Source organism: Gopherus evgoodei, chromosome 6 (assembly GCF_007399415.2).
Source record: "Gopherus evgoodei ecotype Sinaloan lineage chromosome 6, rGopEvg1_v1.p, whole genome shotgun sequence".
Classification (NCBI taxonomy): Eukaryota; Metazoa; Chordata; order Testudines; family Testudinidae; genus Gopherus; species Gopherus evgoodei.
Window position 1 is genome coordinate 903,030 of NC_044327.1, and position 17,072 is coordinate 920,101.

Sequence of the window (17,072 nt, forward strand, 5' to 3'; positions counted from 1 at the left end):
AAAATAGTACTAACTGTGACAAAGTTCCTCTTTTACCTTGGTGGGATTTGCTCACCTCAGTGATCTTCCCCTCTGGTGGAACCCACAGTCTGGATCAACTCCTCCTGTGTCTGATCAGGAGTTGCGAGGTTTAGGGGGGAACCCGGGCCTGCCCTCTGCTCCGGGTTCCAGCCCAGGGCCCTGTGGATTGCAGCTGTCTATAGTGCCTCTTGTAACAGCTGCATGACAGCTACAACTCCCTGGGCTAGTTCCCCATGGCCTCTTCCAAACACCTTCTTTATCCTCACCCCAGGACCTTCCTCCTGGTGTCTGATAATGCTTGATTGTCTGATAAATCCTCAGTCCTCCAGTAGCACACCCTCTGTGCTTCCTCTCCTCTGGCTCCTCCCCACCTGACTGGAGTGAGCTCCTTTTTAAACCCAGTGCCCTGATTAGCCTGCCTTGATTGGCTGCAGGTGTTCTAATCAATGTAGCTATCTCCACTGCCTTCTAGAAAGATCTTAATTGGCCCCAGGGCCTTGATTAACCTGGAGCAACTGCCATTTGGTTACCATGGTCCTAGGGATTTGTTTAGCCTGGGATTAACATACCTGTTCCTCAGTACTTTACTGTAGCCATCTGGCCTTGCCCCATCACATAACATACTTGTAATATGAAAAATAAATGTTTCTCTCTTTCTTTCAATTATTAGGTATGCTATGTTGATTATGGCTTCAGTGAGATTATAGAAAACAACAAAGTGTACAAACTAGATAGACGCTTCTATTTGCTTCCATTCCAAGCTGCAAAGTGTAAACTAGCAGGTAAGAGGAACTCTTTTGAGAGAATTATTAAATATCTAGTACCCTAATTTTGCATGCAACTTAACAGAGGTTGGGGCAGGAAAAGAGCCCTTACCCCAAAAACCTTACTGCCTACTTCAGAGAAACCTGGGAAATGAAGGTGAGGAATGGAATTAGATCAAATTAATGTTTTTATTTTGGCTAGATTATTAAAGCTGAGTCTGTTTTCAAAAGGCTTTTGTTTTACCAGAGGAAAATAAATTCTTTTATTGAATCTAGAGGGATCTTGAATGTATATTTCATGGTCGAAGCTTGATTTAAGACTGGAAAGAGATCAGCTGAAATTTCTCTGGTTTTCTTAGTGTTTTGTTTTATTTTTTGATGGAGAAAGCTAGTTACTCTTATCCTTCCTTCCTGCTTCACTCCTTTTATTACACTTGCTTGTTGCATCTTATTTATGTTGCTGGGCAGGTCTTCCAGATCCTCCAAGTTTGTAGCCCCATTATACAAGGCACTGTATAGACACATGGTATAAGTCCCTGTCCCAAAGAGCTTGCAGCCTAAGTAGACAACACAGACAAAAACAGGAGGAGAGAAAGGAAAGTATAATTGCTCCATTTTACATATGGGGGAAACGGAGGCCCAGAGAGACTAAGGGTCAGACTTACAAAGGTATTTAATCTCCTAAAGGTGCAGATACACTTGACAGGACTTATAAAAACCCCTAAGCAGGTTAAATACCTATGTTCCTGTAACACTTTCTTGGTGTATCCAAAATTGTAAATCACCATTACCCTTCTGCTTCAGCATAAAAGGAATCTGCTGGTGCTGAACTGAGTTATGACAACTCCTTCCCACTCCAGTTTTGGTAGCCAGACCCACAGATTTCTGTTCTAACTTTGCCTTGTAGGTTAACCCTTGGTGTTCTTCAGTTCCTGAACTCTCCAGAAGTGTCTCCCCACAGTATCCATCCCATTACTGGACACTCACAGAAATTACCAAGTGTGCGTGGGCAGGGAGGAGGGTGAAGGAGAGTGTTTGTGTGTGTTGTGATAGACCCAGTTGGGTATAGCAGAAGGCAGATATACTGGCCAGTGGATTAACAGTTTTCTGTTCCCTGACTGACCAGAGCAGGGGCTGCTCCAGACTAATGAGAACACCTGACTCTAATTAGCCTGCAAAGAGTCAAGTGAAGGCATTAAGCTAATGTGACCACCTGACTCTAAGGCCCTGCTGATACTATAAAAAGGGCTCATACCAGTCAGGCTGGGGAGAGCCAGGGAGCCAGAGGAGAGGAAGTGTGGCTGAAGGGCTGGTTGATGAAGACACCCTCAAACCATCATTAAGGGAGCCCTAAGGTAAGGGTGAAGAAGGGAGAAGCAGGAGAGCTGTGGGGAAGTGGCCCAGCGAAACATAGCAACTCTGTCAGTGAAAGGTTGGCTGCCAACAGCTGCTACCATTAGGGTCCCTGGGCTGGAACCCAGAGTAGAGGGCAGGCCCGGGTTTCCCCCAACCCACCACTACAGGAACATCTCTTGGGAGAAGTCAGGCTCCTGTCAGGACAGGAGGCTAAACTGTTCTGAAATAAGCCCCAGGGACAACAGAGACTGTGGGAGTTCTCTCACCAACTTCCTTGCTGGCCTGTGATGAAAAGGGCTCAGTAGCTGTAACCCTGGCCCTAGAGAGAGAAGGGCTACGTGGAGGGTCACAGTGAGCCACTGAAGCTAGCGTGAACCGCCTAGAAGCTCAGGACCCACGGGGCCAAGGTCAGAGCTCTGCCACAGTGTGTACACACACCACTTGGCTAAAATGGTTAAAATGCTTCTAAGTGTTTAAATTTAAACTTGTTTGCAGTTTTGTTGTAGCCATTTCAGCCCCAGGATATTAGAGACAGGATGGGTGAGGTAGTATCTTGTATTGTACCAACTTCTTTTGATGAAAGAGACAAACTTTCAAGCTTACTTTGAAGAGCTCTGTATAAGGTCAAAAGCTTGTTTATTTCATCAGTAGAAATTGGTACAATAATATATTACCTCACCCAACCTCTCTCTCTAAAACTTAATGGGTTATAGCCTTGACTAAAGTAAGCTTCTTACCTCAAGCAGCCTTTCAACATCACCCACCTATGTGGTGAGGTTTCCACTGTTTAGAGATACAAAGAGCACTCGCCCCTTTATCCCCTAAGTGATGGATAACAGGATGCCATTTGCTTCTGCTTATATTCCCCAAAGTTCCATTGTCTTTATTTCAAGAGTCAGGGTGATCCCCTGGGGTGAGACTCTCGTGTGCTGATACCATGCTGTTTTCTCATCCTTCTAGTAATTGGTGTTTACCTCTGAGGCAAATGAACTGCCCATTGTCTCTGGCATCACCAAACTTAGTTTATATTAGAGACAGATTGATAACTATACTGCCTCTTGTCTGGAAGAAACCCTGTTTTTCCCTTTGTTTGGGTTATTGTTAATAATACATTTTACAGTGATATTAATGACCAGTGTGTCACTGGCTTTCATCTGATATCTCACAGAACATTATTTAAAGATAGTTATGACAGCAACGTGTAAGATGTAGTGAGTTTGTCAGGCATCATAGGAATTGCTGTTACATGGCAGTGAACCCATTGTCAGTGGGCACTAAGCAGCTGTTAGGGTCACAATCCCATTGACTTAAATGGGAGTTTAGACCTCTTGTAAATCTTACTAGGCATTAGGTCTGGCCAGAAAACAAGGTCTTAGGGGTGTGTGCGTCCCATACACCCAGTGTTGGGGAGTTTTCTCTAGTGGTCCCTCTAGGGGTGGTTCCTCCTGCAGGATCCCTCAGTTCTTTCTTACCATCTGTGGTTGCTAGTTGAAACCTTTTGTGTTCCCTGTGAATAAACAGCCTGGTTCTTCTTTGAGCGTATGTCCCCATGCATGCGTCACTGCACTATGTGAGTTCTCAACCAGAGACTGCAAAGTCATATTCAAGGGCCCACGCCTGTGCATCTTGCTCTGAATGAGGACATATAGGGAGACATGAGCCTGCTGCCACTCATTCCTTCTGTACAACCTGCAGCTCAAGACAGAGTTTTACTTATTGCTATGTTTGGCTTCCTGCCTTAACTTGTGTATTTTGTGTTTACTGTTTTTGTAGCTTTTCTTTTAATTCTGTTTCCTTATACCTTATTTTGTGTTGGTCAAGAAGACGAGGGGGGCTCTTCCCCTTCTTGTTGTGTTAACAGTTCTACTCCAACACAAGATTAAATCCAAAACCCCAGGGTTTAAGAGCTATGAAACATGCCACTGGTCCTTTCCCCACAGAAACGGACACTCTCTAGCTGCCTGTGGTGTCTGGGGGGACTCTCACAACCCTGCCAACATTTGACTGGGTTTTAAGATCAGATCCAAGGAAGACAGGGAGAGTAAAATTAGGCTCATACTAATGGAGCATGCCTTGGCTCCTGAAGGGTTCACTTCCCTCCCCTATACATCGGCCTCTACATCAGAGACTGTTGCAGCTTTGTCTGCAGCCCTGAACAATAAGACCTCAAAAGGGAGGAGGTATTCTTCTCCCAGCAGGGAAACTAAGAATAGGGGCAGATCACCGCATGAGACCTCTTGTCCTCTGACGGTACAGCAGAGGCTCCTACTGAGTCCAGCATCAGAGAAGAAGCACTTCTTGAATGTGTCTACCACAAGAGCAACTACTGAGGCAGCACCGTCTGCTCCCTTCTGAAATAGCAAGACACATCTCATCCCAACACTGGTATCTTGCACTACCTCTGAAAGGGGATAGGACTCTACAACCATCCTGGTACTGCAGCAGCCCCCCATCTCACTACCCAGTACCAACTCTAGGTGAAGGATATCAGAGCCCTCTGCCTCTTTCCAGGTCCTTTCTTCAGAGGAGCTTTTCTCTGAGCCTGAATTGTCAATTATAGAAGGATCTAAAAGCGTCATCTCCATGGTACTGCCACAAACGTAACATGTTGGGACTGGTTTACACCTCCACTCTTTGGTACCTATTTAGCATATCATCATGCTTTCACCGTCACTTAATTCAGGGGAGGACTCCTCAGACTCGGATCTCTGTACAAGGAACGTTCCTGGTACCCTACCCCCTGGCATGAAGACGAGCATGAGGAACCTACCAGACCTTGTAGGCCCAGAGATTATGAATTTCATTGGGGTCCCTTTTCCTTATCCACCTCCCCAGTGGGGCCATTACAGTGACCAACTTCATTGGATGCCTAGGAGAAAGCACCAATACCCACCTGCTTCTACAGAACATCTTCTAGTACAGCACACCTTGGTTCTGCACATCTCTCTGTACCAGAAGATGTACAAGAGGAACAGGAGCCTCAGCCAGAGGAGATCTCATCTCCATCTGCAAAGTTCATATTAACCTCTGGATGAGGCAGTAATGCCACCCCCTCCCTCCTGTGCAAATGATTTCAAGACCTTCAAGGAACTTATGGTGGAGGCTACCTGTGAGAGTAACTGGAACTCAATATAGATCCTCGCCATCAGATAAGGAATTTAAAAGGTGGAACTTGATGGGAAGGAAGAACTATTGATCAGCCACTTTCCAAGTTTGCATTGCCAGCTACCAGGCCTTGATGACGAAATAAGATTTCAATACATACTCCATGTTTATGCATTTTATTGAGCAATTGCCACAAAACCAAAAATCAATTTCTGTCTGTCATGATCTTTTACTAAAGGACAGTTGATTGTGAAATCTTCTCTGCAAGCCACTTTACATGCTTCCAGATGCAAGGCTGTGGCAGTGGTCATGAGAAGAGCATCCTGGTACCAATCCTCAGGACTTCCAGGAGAAGTTCAAAACACAATGGAGGACTTCCCATTGAAGGGCCTAAGCTCTTCAGTGAGAAAACAGGATTCTCTCTCCACACACTGAAGGACTCACCCTCACGCTCAGGACAACCTTGCAGTTACTGGGGATTGATGTACCTGGATCAAAAAAATGATTCAGTAGATCTCAAACCACTCAGAGATTGAGACTATTCCTTTACCATCAGCATACTTTTCCTAAGGGCATGTCTACACTTACCTCCGGAGCGATCGATCCAGCAGGGGTCAGTTTATCACGTCTGGTGAAGATGCAATAAATTGACCGCCGAGCACTCTCCTGTCTACTCCAATACTCCAGCGGGGAGAGAAGCATAGGCAGAGTCAACGAGGGAGCGTCAGGACTGGACCTACCACAGTGAAGACACCACGGTAAGTAAATCTAAGTATGTCGACTTCAGCTACATTATTCACGTAGCTGTAGTTGTGTAACAGATCAATTTTCCTCCCTTTCTTCCCCCCACCCCAGTGTAGACTAGGCCTAAGACTCGGACCCTTTCAGGAGAAAGACCAACGGGCCTCCAAGTCCTACTTCTAGCCAATCAGCTCCTTCCTCTGAGGCACTTTTGACACCTTAGTCATGGGCATTGAGTTCAGAATGCCTTTTCACTGGATTAACAGTTGTGCAACCCCTCCTCTGGAAACTATTGTGTTGCCTACATGCTTGGGGATACCTTACCTCAGACAAGTGGATAATGGAAGTAATCAAAGTGATTATTCTGTGCAATTCCATTCTATTCCTCCTTCCCATCCTACCCCTGTCCCTCTTCAGGGATCCCTCGCACAAGGAACTCTTAAAGCAAGAGATCCATTTTTCCTTCTTCTGGGAGCTATAGAGCCAGTCCCCCCCCATCAATGTTCACCAAAGGAGGGTTCTATTCCAGTTACTTCCTGGTTCCCAAGAAAAGTGCAGGGTGGAGACCAATCCTCGACCTCAGGATCTTGAACTATGTCCAACACAGCACTTCAGAGTGGAGACACTAGTCACCATGTTTCCATCCTTAGATCCAGAAGTCTGGTTCATTGTGCTCAACCTTCAGGATGCCTGTTTCTGTTGTCCTCCACCCTTCACACAAGCATTTCCTAAGATTTGTGATTGAGGCAGATCACTATCTATATTGATTTCTCCCATTCAGACTTTCCACGTCCCTGAGGGTGTTTGCAAAGATTCTTGCAGTGGTAGCCCCTTGTCTACGTCAATGGGGAGTATTAGTGTTCCCATATCTGGATGACTGGCTTCTCCAGGGCCAGTCACCTCAAAGGGCAAGAAGCAAAAAGGGCATTAATGTTATTTCAATATTTGGACTTCACATCAGCCACAAAAATTCATACTGTCTCAGGTTCAGAGAACAGACTTACTTTATAGGAGCTACTCAGCTCTGCAACAGCAAGAGCCTACCTACCCAAGTAGAGAGACTCCACGCTGTACAACCTAATCTCAGCATAACATTGCAGCCTAAGGAGCTGCCTAAAAGTCTTAGGCCACATGACTCCTCATGGGAGAAGGCACCTCAGGTGCCTCCAGAGACAGATAAGAACAGTGTATACCCCAAACAAACACAGCCTCTCCAAAAGCATCACAGTGCCTCAGAAGGTGTGTTGGACTCTTACATAGTGGAAAGATCCAGAGAAGGCCTATGTTTGAACCCCATTCTTGCATTCAGTGCCTTGGAAAAACCTTGCAATGGATTGGTGTCTGTTGGGATGGAGAACTCATCTAATGGGGGAGACAGCACAATCACATGGTCGGTATAGGAAACTGCTCCATAGCTGTATCTTGGAGCTATAAGCAGTATGGTAGGCTTGCCAACACTTCCTTTTTGTCATATGAGGTCTGTCAGAGTAATGCTAGATAACAGGACAGCAGTGTACTATATCAGCAGACAACATGGAGCAAGGTCCTAATCCTTATGCAAAGTCACTAAGGCTGTGAAACAGGCTCATCACCTATCAGGTAGAAATATCATCAGTCTGTCTACCAGGCCTCCAGAATACAACTGCAGACTCCCTGAACAGACACTTCTGGCAGGATCATGAATGAGAGTTCAAGGACCATCTTATGCAGCATCTGACAGTACTGGGGTAAACCTTTTTTTTTTTTTTTTTCCCTACCCTGAACCATACAAAAATGTCACCTGTTCTTCTCCAAGGGAGGTCATGGTCATGACTCTCTAGGGGATACCCTAATAACACCATGGCACAGGTCTCTCCTTTATGTCTGGCTTCCTATTTAATTAATTCTCAAGACCTTTCTCAAATTGCATCAAAAAAGGAGCAAGAATTATCATCCTAGCACTCGCTTGGTTGAGTGGTACTCAAACCTCATCTACCTCTGGATCTGTTAACACATAACTGAGGGACCCTTGTTCTTGAATATGAGAGCATGGCTCCTCAGTGACTCTCAAGCATGGAGTTAACCTATTTGAATAGTGTTCATTCAGTTCTCTTATCCAGTAGAAAGCCCAGTCTGTACTCCCAAGACTTACCTCCAAAAGTGGATGCTCTTCCTGTCCTGGTGCTCCCTCCTATCTTCTCAAGCACCAGAAGGTATGCTTTCCAAGATCCTGGATTGCCAGTTGGAGAGACCTGTTTCTTTGATATGCACAGTATCAGAGTACATCTGGTCATTAAGACAGCCTTTCATTCACCCGTCCAGGGCTTCTTAGTCTTTGGTTGCCCTATAGCAGCCAGCTTTTTTAAATCTTAAATAAATCTTTCTCTCCTGGTTCAACAACTGGCCGCAAACGGGACCTCCGCCTGGTTTTCAGTACCCTAAAGCAGTAGTTTTCCTACTTTTTTTTTTTTTTTTTTTTTCTGGCCACCCAGTTGAAGAAAACTTGATGCCCACGACTGATGATGATGATAGCCTAGCCATTAAAAGTCCCGTTGTCGATGCTGCCTGGCTAAGGCAGGCTAGTCCCTACCTTTTCTGACACGGCGCTGTGCCCCCAAAATAGCCAGCAGCAGGTCCAGCTTGTAGGCAGGGGGGACAGGGCTCCATGCATTGCCCCCTCCACCCTGAGAACCAGCTCTGCACTCCTATTGGCTGGGAACCGGCCAATGGGAGCTGTGAGAGGGTGGTGCCTGCAGGTGAGAGCTGCACTGAGCCGTTTGCGCTCCTCCGCCTAGAAGCTGGACCTGCTGCTGGCCTCTTCCAGGGCGCAGTGTGATCCACAGTGCCAGGTCTGGCAGGAAGCCTGCCTTAGCACTCCCACTGCACCGCTGACTGGGAGCCACCCACAGTAAGCCCATGCCCCAGCCCTAAGCCCTCCCAAATCCAGAGCCCCTTCCTGCACCCTGAATCCCTCATCCCTGGCCCCACCCTGCAGCCCTCACCCCCTGCACCTTATCCCTGAGCCCCTCCCAGACCCCACACTCCTCATCCCCAGCTCCGTTGGGTCGCGGGCATCAACAATTTTCTTCAGTTAATTCGCCAGAAAACAAGTAGGAAAACCACTGCTTTAGGGAGTGTTTTTCTGCCTGTGAGACACCCAGCACCTTTGGATCTAAATTTGTTGTTTGCTTTTACTGACCACCTTTCATGCCTTAGCATCTTGCTTGTTTCTATATCTGTTGGCAAAGGTAACCACCTTAGTGGCCATCACCTCTGCTAGAAGGGTGAGAGAACTGAATACGCTGGTCACTGATTCCCCATTCAGTTTTCTATAAGGCAGGATTCAGCTTAGACCACGCTGTAAGTTCCTTTTGAATGTGGTCTTAGACTGATTCAGATGGAAATCTATCTACCTGCCATTGTCCTTCCCAAAGCTACATATGCACTAGGACGAGCAAAGACTCCACATCTTTGACATTCCTTGATCCTTAGCTTTGTAGCTGAATAGGAGAAAGCCCTTTCAAGTTTCTTTCTCGATCTTTGTTTCTCACAGACTGAGAGGGGGACAACCAATCACAACTCTATAGACTTCTGAAATGGATAATGCGTTATGGTGCTGCTGGTAATGCTGCAGAAGAGGTAATGCCTCCTGACAAGCTTGTAGCACACTCGACTAGAGTCCATTTGACGTCAGCAGCTTTGTGGTTTGTGTCTCGATTATGGGCACTTGCAGGGCAGCAACATGGTTTTCCATTCATACATTCACCATACAGTATGCACTGTCTGCTGCATCAAGGGAGGACACAAATGTCAGGAAAGCGGTCCTTCAGTCCGTCTTTCGATGAGATTCCAGGCCCCACTGCCTGGGGTAACAGCTTGGGAGACACCAACAAAGTAATGGACACATGCAAGTCCTCAAAGAACAAACAGTTACTTTACCTTCTCATAAATGTTCTTTGAGACGTGTTGGGTATGTCATTCATGACCTACCCTCCTCCTCTGACACATCAGTCTACCATTGACTTCCTGTGCAAAGGAACTAGGGGAGAGGTGGTTCTGCACTGTGTACCATCACTCCAGAGCAGGAGCCGTTCATGTGGGGGGTGTGGTCACCCTTATGCATACCGCTAGGGAGAAAACTCCAGCACCAGTGCACAGGAAGCGCGTATGCCTGCAGTGTATCTAGAACAGTGTTTGAGAAGGTAAGTAACCATTTTCTCAGTTACATGAAAAGTTTGGAGGTTTTGACATTTGTTCTTCCAGTGGGGGGATGGGGGGGACAAGACTCCTTTAAATTTAAAGGATGGGGGATAGGTAAGCAAAGATAGGGTTGGAGTTGCCTCTATCCTCCAGAATGGCCGATAGCATGGTTTAGGCAGGCTAGGGACTGGAACCTGGGTTTTCCACATCCAAATGAGTGCCCTAACTGTTTGGCTATTTGCTGTTTTGGGGTAGGGATCTTTCTTTTTTCCAGAAATTCCATCCTGGACCTGAGAAACCTTTCTAACGAATGTTTTGTTGAAACAACGTGTGTCTGAAAAATTTCAGATTCAACCAATAAAGTCTTGTTGGAAAAACTCCTGATCGGCTCTACTAGGTGACGGTCTGCATCTTTAGTCACTTATTATGTTTATAAATGTGACCTGAAGTGACTTGAGCCAGGTCCTGCGTGCCTGTGGCAGACCTCAGAAGTTAATGCAGGTGTGAATCCCAGTCCAGTTGCCTGCACCACAAGATCATTGTGCCTCTCACCGTGTCTTAAATTACATTGTAAACTTTTCACAACAGTGACCTGTGGTATGGCAGTGACTCTGCCTGTGCTTCATTTCTGGTCTACCGCTGCTCCACCCAGCCTCCAATGCCTTGCCTTCCAGGTTGAGGGGGCTTAGCCTTCCAGCTAGGTCATGTAAGAGTTCCACCCCTTCCAGGATACCCAAAGTCCCGAGAAATTCTGAACTGCTTATTTCACAGGGCTGGAAGTCGTTTGTGATGATCCTGTTTTAGTGAAAGTTGTTGAATCACAAACCTGTGGCAAGATATTTGCTGTGGAAATACTGGAAAAGAGTGATATTCCGCTTGTTGTTCTGTATGACACATCAGGAGAGGATGATATAAATATCAACGTCACCTGTCTGAAGGCCTTGTGTGACAAATCGCTTGAACTACACCTTCAGGTACTATTTTATCTATGATGTAATACTTGTTCATTTAAAATTCTGAACTGTTAAATCATGGGGAAGGAGTACAATACCAGAAACTTGTTAAATTTCTTCCTTCAAATATTTTGTTGCAGGCAGATGCTTTATATACAAATATTAGAGTAACCAACGTTTGCTCTGATGGAACCCTATATTGCCAGGTGCCATCAAAGGGCCTAGCCAAACTCTGTGAGATCTTACAAAAATTGGAAGACTACTTCCATTACAAGGTGTGTAATGAGCAGGGACGTGCTGAGGTAATGTTTTTTTGATTGTCTTACACTCCCTGCATCTCAGCTTAACTCTTTACTGCAGCACAGAGCAGGAATTCTGTCTTTCAGGACTTTTCAGAAAGCATTAGACTGTAGCTGTTAATAACTGTTCCGAGCCAGCTTCAGAGTACCATACAATTTCTTAGTAAAACATTTTAATAAACAGAAAAGCTATTGTAAATAGTTTTTGGAATATACTTATGAATAACTTAAACAAAAGCTAGTAAACTGGATGTAGTAAATTTCCTCATTATCTCTCATACAGACTTCCCCACTTTGTAGCTATTATATATTTTAAATGCAAGGTTTCAACATGACAGTTACACTTCTATACATTAGCACTCTAATTCTCTCAGGTGATTTTTGGTCTTTATAGAGTGACCATGATAGATATAGTGTGTCATCTGCACTCTTCTGAGCTTGAAAATGGAAAAGGCTGAGTTCCATCCAAACCCTGTGGAGCCTTGTCAGCAAACAAAAGTCTGGGGGTTCTACTAGCTAGCAGCATTCCAACCCTTGAGTTAACAGTCGACTGGCTCTCTTGTTGGTGAGACAGAAATCGTTGTCTGTATCGATACAGAGATGCAGATATTGGGATCAGCATATCTACTATCCAGTCCCTGGATCTCTTAGATGCTCATTATGTAGAGCACTAGCTTTTCCCCACGAGCCAAGTCAGGTAAGAGTATATAAACCATCACCTCACTGAGCTCTGCCCTGTTCTCTTTTTAACTGGAGCAAGATTGCAGTTCAACTCAAGTAGCTAATAGCTAAATGTAGGTTCCATAATCTCTGTAGCCCAGGGGTCTCCAGTGCGGTGCCCGCCGGCTCCATGGCGCCCACCGATGCATCTATGTGCGCCCACGTACTGGCCAGCAGACAGGCATCCACCGAATTGCCACTGACAAGCAGCGTCATTTGGAGGCGTTGGTGGCATTTCGGCAGCAATTTTCTGCGGCTTTTTGGCAGCGATGCCCCTGGATGACGCTGCTTGTTGGTATTTCGGCAGCAGCGCTTATTGACGCTGCTTGTCAGCAGCATTTCGGCAGATGCTCGTCCACCGCCACGGTCCTCCGTGGCTCGTCAGATGAAAAAGGTTGGGGACCACTGTGTAGCCACTAGGGGTGACGCATTCTCCCTTCCCAGATCCTCCCTTTAGGTCTGTAAAACACTACAGTGGAGTTAAACATTATTTAATAGATGGTTTCCTTAATAAGGAAAGCTGGAATAGCACTCACCTGTGTCCTAAGTGGTACAGAGATAGGGACACAGCCCTTGCAGCAGACATGTCTTGGTCCTGTATGGATCAGCCATTAAGTCCACAGGACTATTTTTACCTCCTGTATTTATAACCTTTCCCCTAAGAATCTGGCTATATTCTCAAATGTTTGCCCTAAATGAAAACATCTCATACAGCTTCTTAAAGTTACTGAGCATGTGTAGCAACTGCCACACCCTATTTCTGGACGATTCTGTCCCTCTCTTAGTGAGTCCCTCTGCTGTGCTCTAGTCTTTGCAAATGTGCAGGCAGAGTATTCAAACAGAAATCTGATTCTTTTCTTTATACCAAACAGTCAAATACTCTATAAAGCGTGTGGGTTACATCTGTTTCCAAATATGTAATCGGCTGAGATGGAAATGAGGAGAGCTTTCATTGTCATCCCTTTTGGCTCCAGGATATTGAAGATACTTGACATTCTAATACAAAGGTTGATGAATATTTCAGTTTTAGTCTCCTTGCTGAAGCTTTTGCAAGCCATCTCTTGTAGTAGTCTCTGCTCTTGGTCTGTCATTTTTATGCTTCTCTGGATAAGAACTGTTTACAACCAACCCAATAGGTTTTTTGCTCATAGAAGCAATCAAGATGCTCTCCCCAAACCCCCCAAGAGATTCCCTTATGCCTCTCATTCTTACCTGACTTTTCTCATCACCAGGGCTTTTGTAGAGGTGAGGTGCAAGCCCACCGTGGCACTTGCAAGACCCACATTTTACTTTGATGCGACAAGCAGTGCAGTTAAGAAGGAGACCAGTTTTTAAATTTTCTCCAGCTCTGCCTATCAAGGGTTAGGGCAGCTTTGGTGCTCATTCTCTTCCCTGGAAGTAAAACCTTGAATTTTTTTTTTAAATCCCTCAGGTTAAATCCAAAGTGATACAGAAACTTAAGTATCAGAGGGGTAGCTGTATTAGTTTTGTATCCACAAAATCAACAAGGAGTCCGGTGGCACCTTAAAGACTTGCCGATTTCTTTGGCATAAGCTTTCATTGGTTACAGCCCACTTCTTCAGATGCATGGAGTGAAAATTACAAATACAGGCATAAATATATATTGGCACATGAAGAGAAGGGAGCTATCTTACCTTACGAGTGAAGAACCGGTGTTGAAGGCCAATTTAGTCAGGGTGGATGTGATCCGCTCCCAATAATTGATGAGGTGTCAATACCAAGAGAGGGAAAATTGTTTTTGTAGTGAGCCAACCACTCCCAGTCCTTATTCAAACCCAAAATGATGGTGTTAAGTTTGTAAATGAATTGTAGCTCAGCAGTTTGTTTGTTTGTTTGTTTTGAAGTCTGTTTCAGGGACATTCAATAATAGATTTAAGAGTAGCCATTCTTCAACCAAAAAAGTCAAAAACTGACTTATTTACCCTTGTTTCTTTATTGCAGCAGGCACCTGAATATTTCATCTCATTACCTTTCTGTGGCAAAATCTGCTTATTCCATTGTAAAGAAAAATGGGCACGTGTGGAGGTAAGAAACAGGTTGTTGGATTTGTTTGGGTTTTTTGGTTTGTTTGTTTTTAAACCACTAAACTAACTTCCATGTGTCAACTGAAAATTGCTGCTATTCTTTGATTTCCCATAGCATCTGCTATTTTTGCAGGTCTAGGGGTTGTCTGAAATCTGGATCATTGAATTCTTTGACACTGATTATGGCATGTGTATCATTTTACACTGGCTACTTACTCAAATAGTAAACACACATAAGTAATCTTTTACTTTGGGTGATGGAATGTGGAATAGATCCCTGCAGGCCTAACCTACTGTTTTTGTGTTGTCATTTAACATATTTCATTTCACCAAGCATGGCATCATGAAATGGAAAATAAAATGCACTGACAATGTATTTTCTTCCATTTCCTTAAAATATTAATTTGCTTTTTAAAGGTACTATGTTGATCTCTTGCTAGTATCGAGTTTTCCTTACAACTCGCATTCTCATTTCAGATAACAAGCGTTCACAGTAGTCGTGCACTAGATGTGCAGTTCATGGATACTGGAACAGTTGCATCCGTAAAAGTATCAGAGCTTCGAGATATTCCATCACAGTTCCTGAGAGAAATAATCTCAGTACCCCCCCAGGTACAAACATCATTTTTAAGGAAAGCTGATTGCCTCTATACCTCTCTTGGCCACGTCTTAGTCTTGATAATTTTAGCTAAGTGCTCTGCAATGATTGTAGTTTTAAAACATTTTAAGATTGCCTGTTCTGCACTATGGACTACAGGAATGTGAATTGCTAACTGCCTCCTGTGGACATTGCTAGTGCAAACTAAAAGGAACCAAAGTTCATGTTAACATAATCCTCTTTCAAACAGGACTATATTAACATGAATGTATGTACTTTTTAATTTGTACCAGCAGCATGCAAACAGAAGTTAACACAAAACACTTGGGTGCCCTTTGCAGCTTTTCTCTCACATGTACCTTGTGGACCACACTTCAGCACAGTGTACATGGACCATTAGAATTAATGTTACATTGTGTGTGCTAACGTTTTATAGTGTACAGTTTTAAATGAATACAGATTATGTTCTTGTGTGCTAATAGTAGAAGGCTGTGGTAGTAATCTTATTGTATTGGTAAAGGGACTCCATTCTGCAGACCATCACATTCTTAGTGGTTGAAGTAACTTACAGCATAATAGACTCCTTCTTTCACTCTTTTAATACCATAAATCTTTTAATCCATCTGAGTTAAAGCTTGTAATAAACTATCTGATTTCTGTGCAGGCAAACTTCAATAGTACATCATCATCATGTAATTCAATTGTGCCATTAACATACTCCATGTCTTTTAGGCTATGAAGTGCTGTTTAGCAGATCTTCCCCGTAACATTGGCATGTGGACTCCAGATGCTGTATTGTGGCTGAGAGATACAGTATTAAATTGTCCTGATTGCAGCATTAAGGTAAATGTGAATATCTCAAACACCTGAAATTCAATAAACTGTGGAATACCAGATTGAAATGTGAATGAAGAGTTATAATATGTCGTCATAAAGTTACAGGAACTTTGTACCTTTACCCTCCATCAGACATCCAGGTTTTGATACAAAAAATAAAATGTTTTCAGGCTTAAAAGTGTTTACCTAAATTATTTCTGTTTGAAAAGCTATTATACTAGATAATTTGCAGCTTTGTAGCCTCCTGTAACATTTGTATTCTGTCTGAATTCATCATTTTTGACATGTTTGATAAAAAGTATATTTGCTTTCATTTCCCAGCAAATATGTTTTATACAATACTTGGAATCTGCATCTAAAGAAGACAAAGAATTTTCCTCCTTCCAAATTCTCCTGTGCTAGCTCGATATAATTCCTTTTTACCAGCAAATGAGAGCAAGAAAAAAGCAAAACACTTGTCATGTCTCCTCATAAAAAAGGAAATGGGTTGATGACTCTGCTCAGTTATTTTCAGGTCTCCAGCAGGTGGAGGTAACTTCCAGCTGGCTGGGAGAGGAATTTTTTAGTTTTCTGTTCTTTGCTTTTATTTTTACATGACAAGTCACTATCCACAAGCCAGGCTGTGACTCTGTGCACTGACTTGCTGCTCAGTAACGTCCGATGTGGATGCTGCTACAGCGCAGTGAAAGTTCCACTAAGCCACACTCTGGGATTTTCACTTTGCTGTACCAGTGTCCACACCAGATGTTACTGCACAGCAAACTGGTGTGCTATAGATTCGCACCCTGGCTTGCACTGTAGTAACTAGCCACGTAGATAATCCCTAACACAATGCAGTTTAATTTAATACAGTCCATTTGCAGACTCAACTCACTTTATTTTTTATTTTTTAAATATGCTGAGTAGAAGTCAACCATTTGCAGTGTGACCTACTTACCTAATTGTCTGGGAGCACCCTTCAAAGGGAAGCAAGTCTTCAGAGAGTCTGATATAATTAGTACATTACAGGGGATTGTCTGAAAAATCTTGCCCCTAATTTCATTAGAGTGTGACCATGAGTGCACCTTTTGAGAGGCACACTTTATAGCTTTTCTTTTTCTTGTCTGCTTTAGTGCTGAATACTGCACATTTAAAATACTCCTGGTCTAGTCTGGCATACGTAGATACTGTAAAATGATGTCGTGAAATGTGTGGCTGTGTGTGTTCCCTCTGTGTGCTGTCCCAGCTTTGTGCAGACAGCTGGCACAGCAGACCTCGTTCAAACTGCCCAATAACCACAAGATCCATTAAGGTCTGAAGGCACCTGGCCAGGTTTATTGTCAACAAAGCACGGTAATAGCATCTGGCAGACTCTGTGAGGATACTGAGACATGCATGCCTATGACAATGGAAGCAGCTCAGTGAATAGCGTGACTTTCTATTCCTCCTTAGGCTGGCCAAAGACACTCCCTCTG

The 17,072-nt window shown here is 44.1% G+C and overlaps 1 protein-coding gene across 4 annotated transcripts in view; it reads left to right on the plus strand.

Annotated features, from left to right (window-relative positions):
* The window catches only part of TDRD7 (tudor domain containing 7), a 79,937-nt gene that overhangs the window by 41,388 nt on the left and 21,477 nt on the right, over window positions 1-17,072 (plus strand). For 3 of the 4 annotated variants that reach the window (XM_030566870.1, XM_030566869.1, XM_030566868.1), the window contains 6 exons: window positions 692-803; window positions 10,938-11,140; window positions 11,260-11,421; window positions 14,101-14,184; window positions 14,661-14,795; window positions 15,514-15,624. In XM_030566870.1, the coding sequence (XP_030422730.1) occupies window positions 692-803; window positions 10,938-11,140; window positions 11,260-11,421; window positions 14,101-14,184; window positions 14,661-14,795; window positions 15,514-15,624 (807 nt within the window). The remainder of the gene's footprint in view (window positions 1-691; window positions 804-10,937; window positions 11,141-11,259; window positions 11,422-14,100; window positions 14,185-14,660; window positions 14,796-15,513; window positions 15,625-17,072) is intronic. The other variant, XM_030566867.1, reaches the window with a different exon arrangement.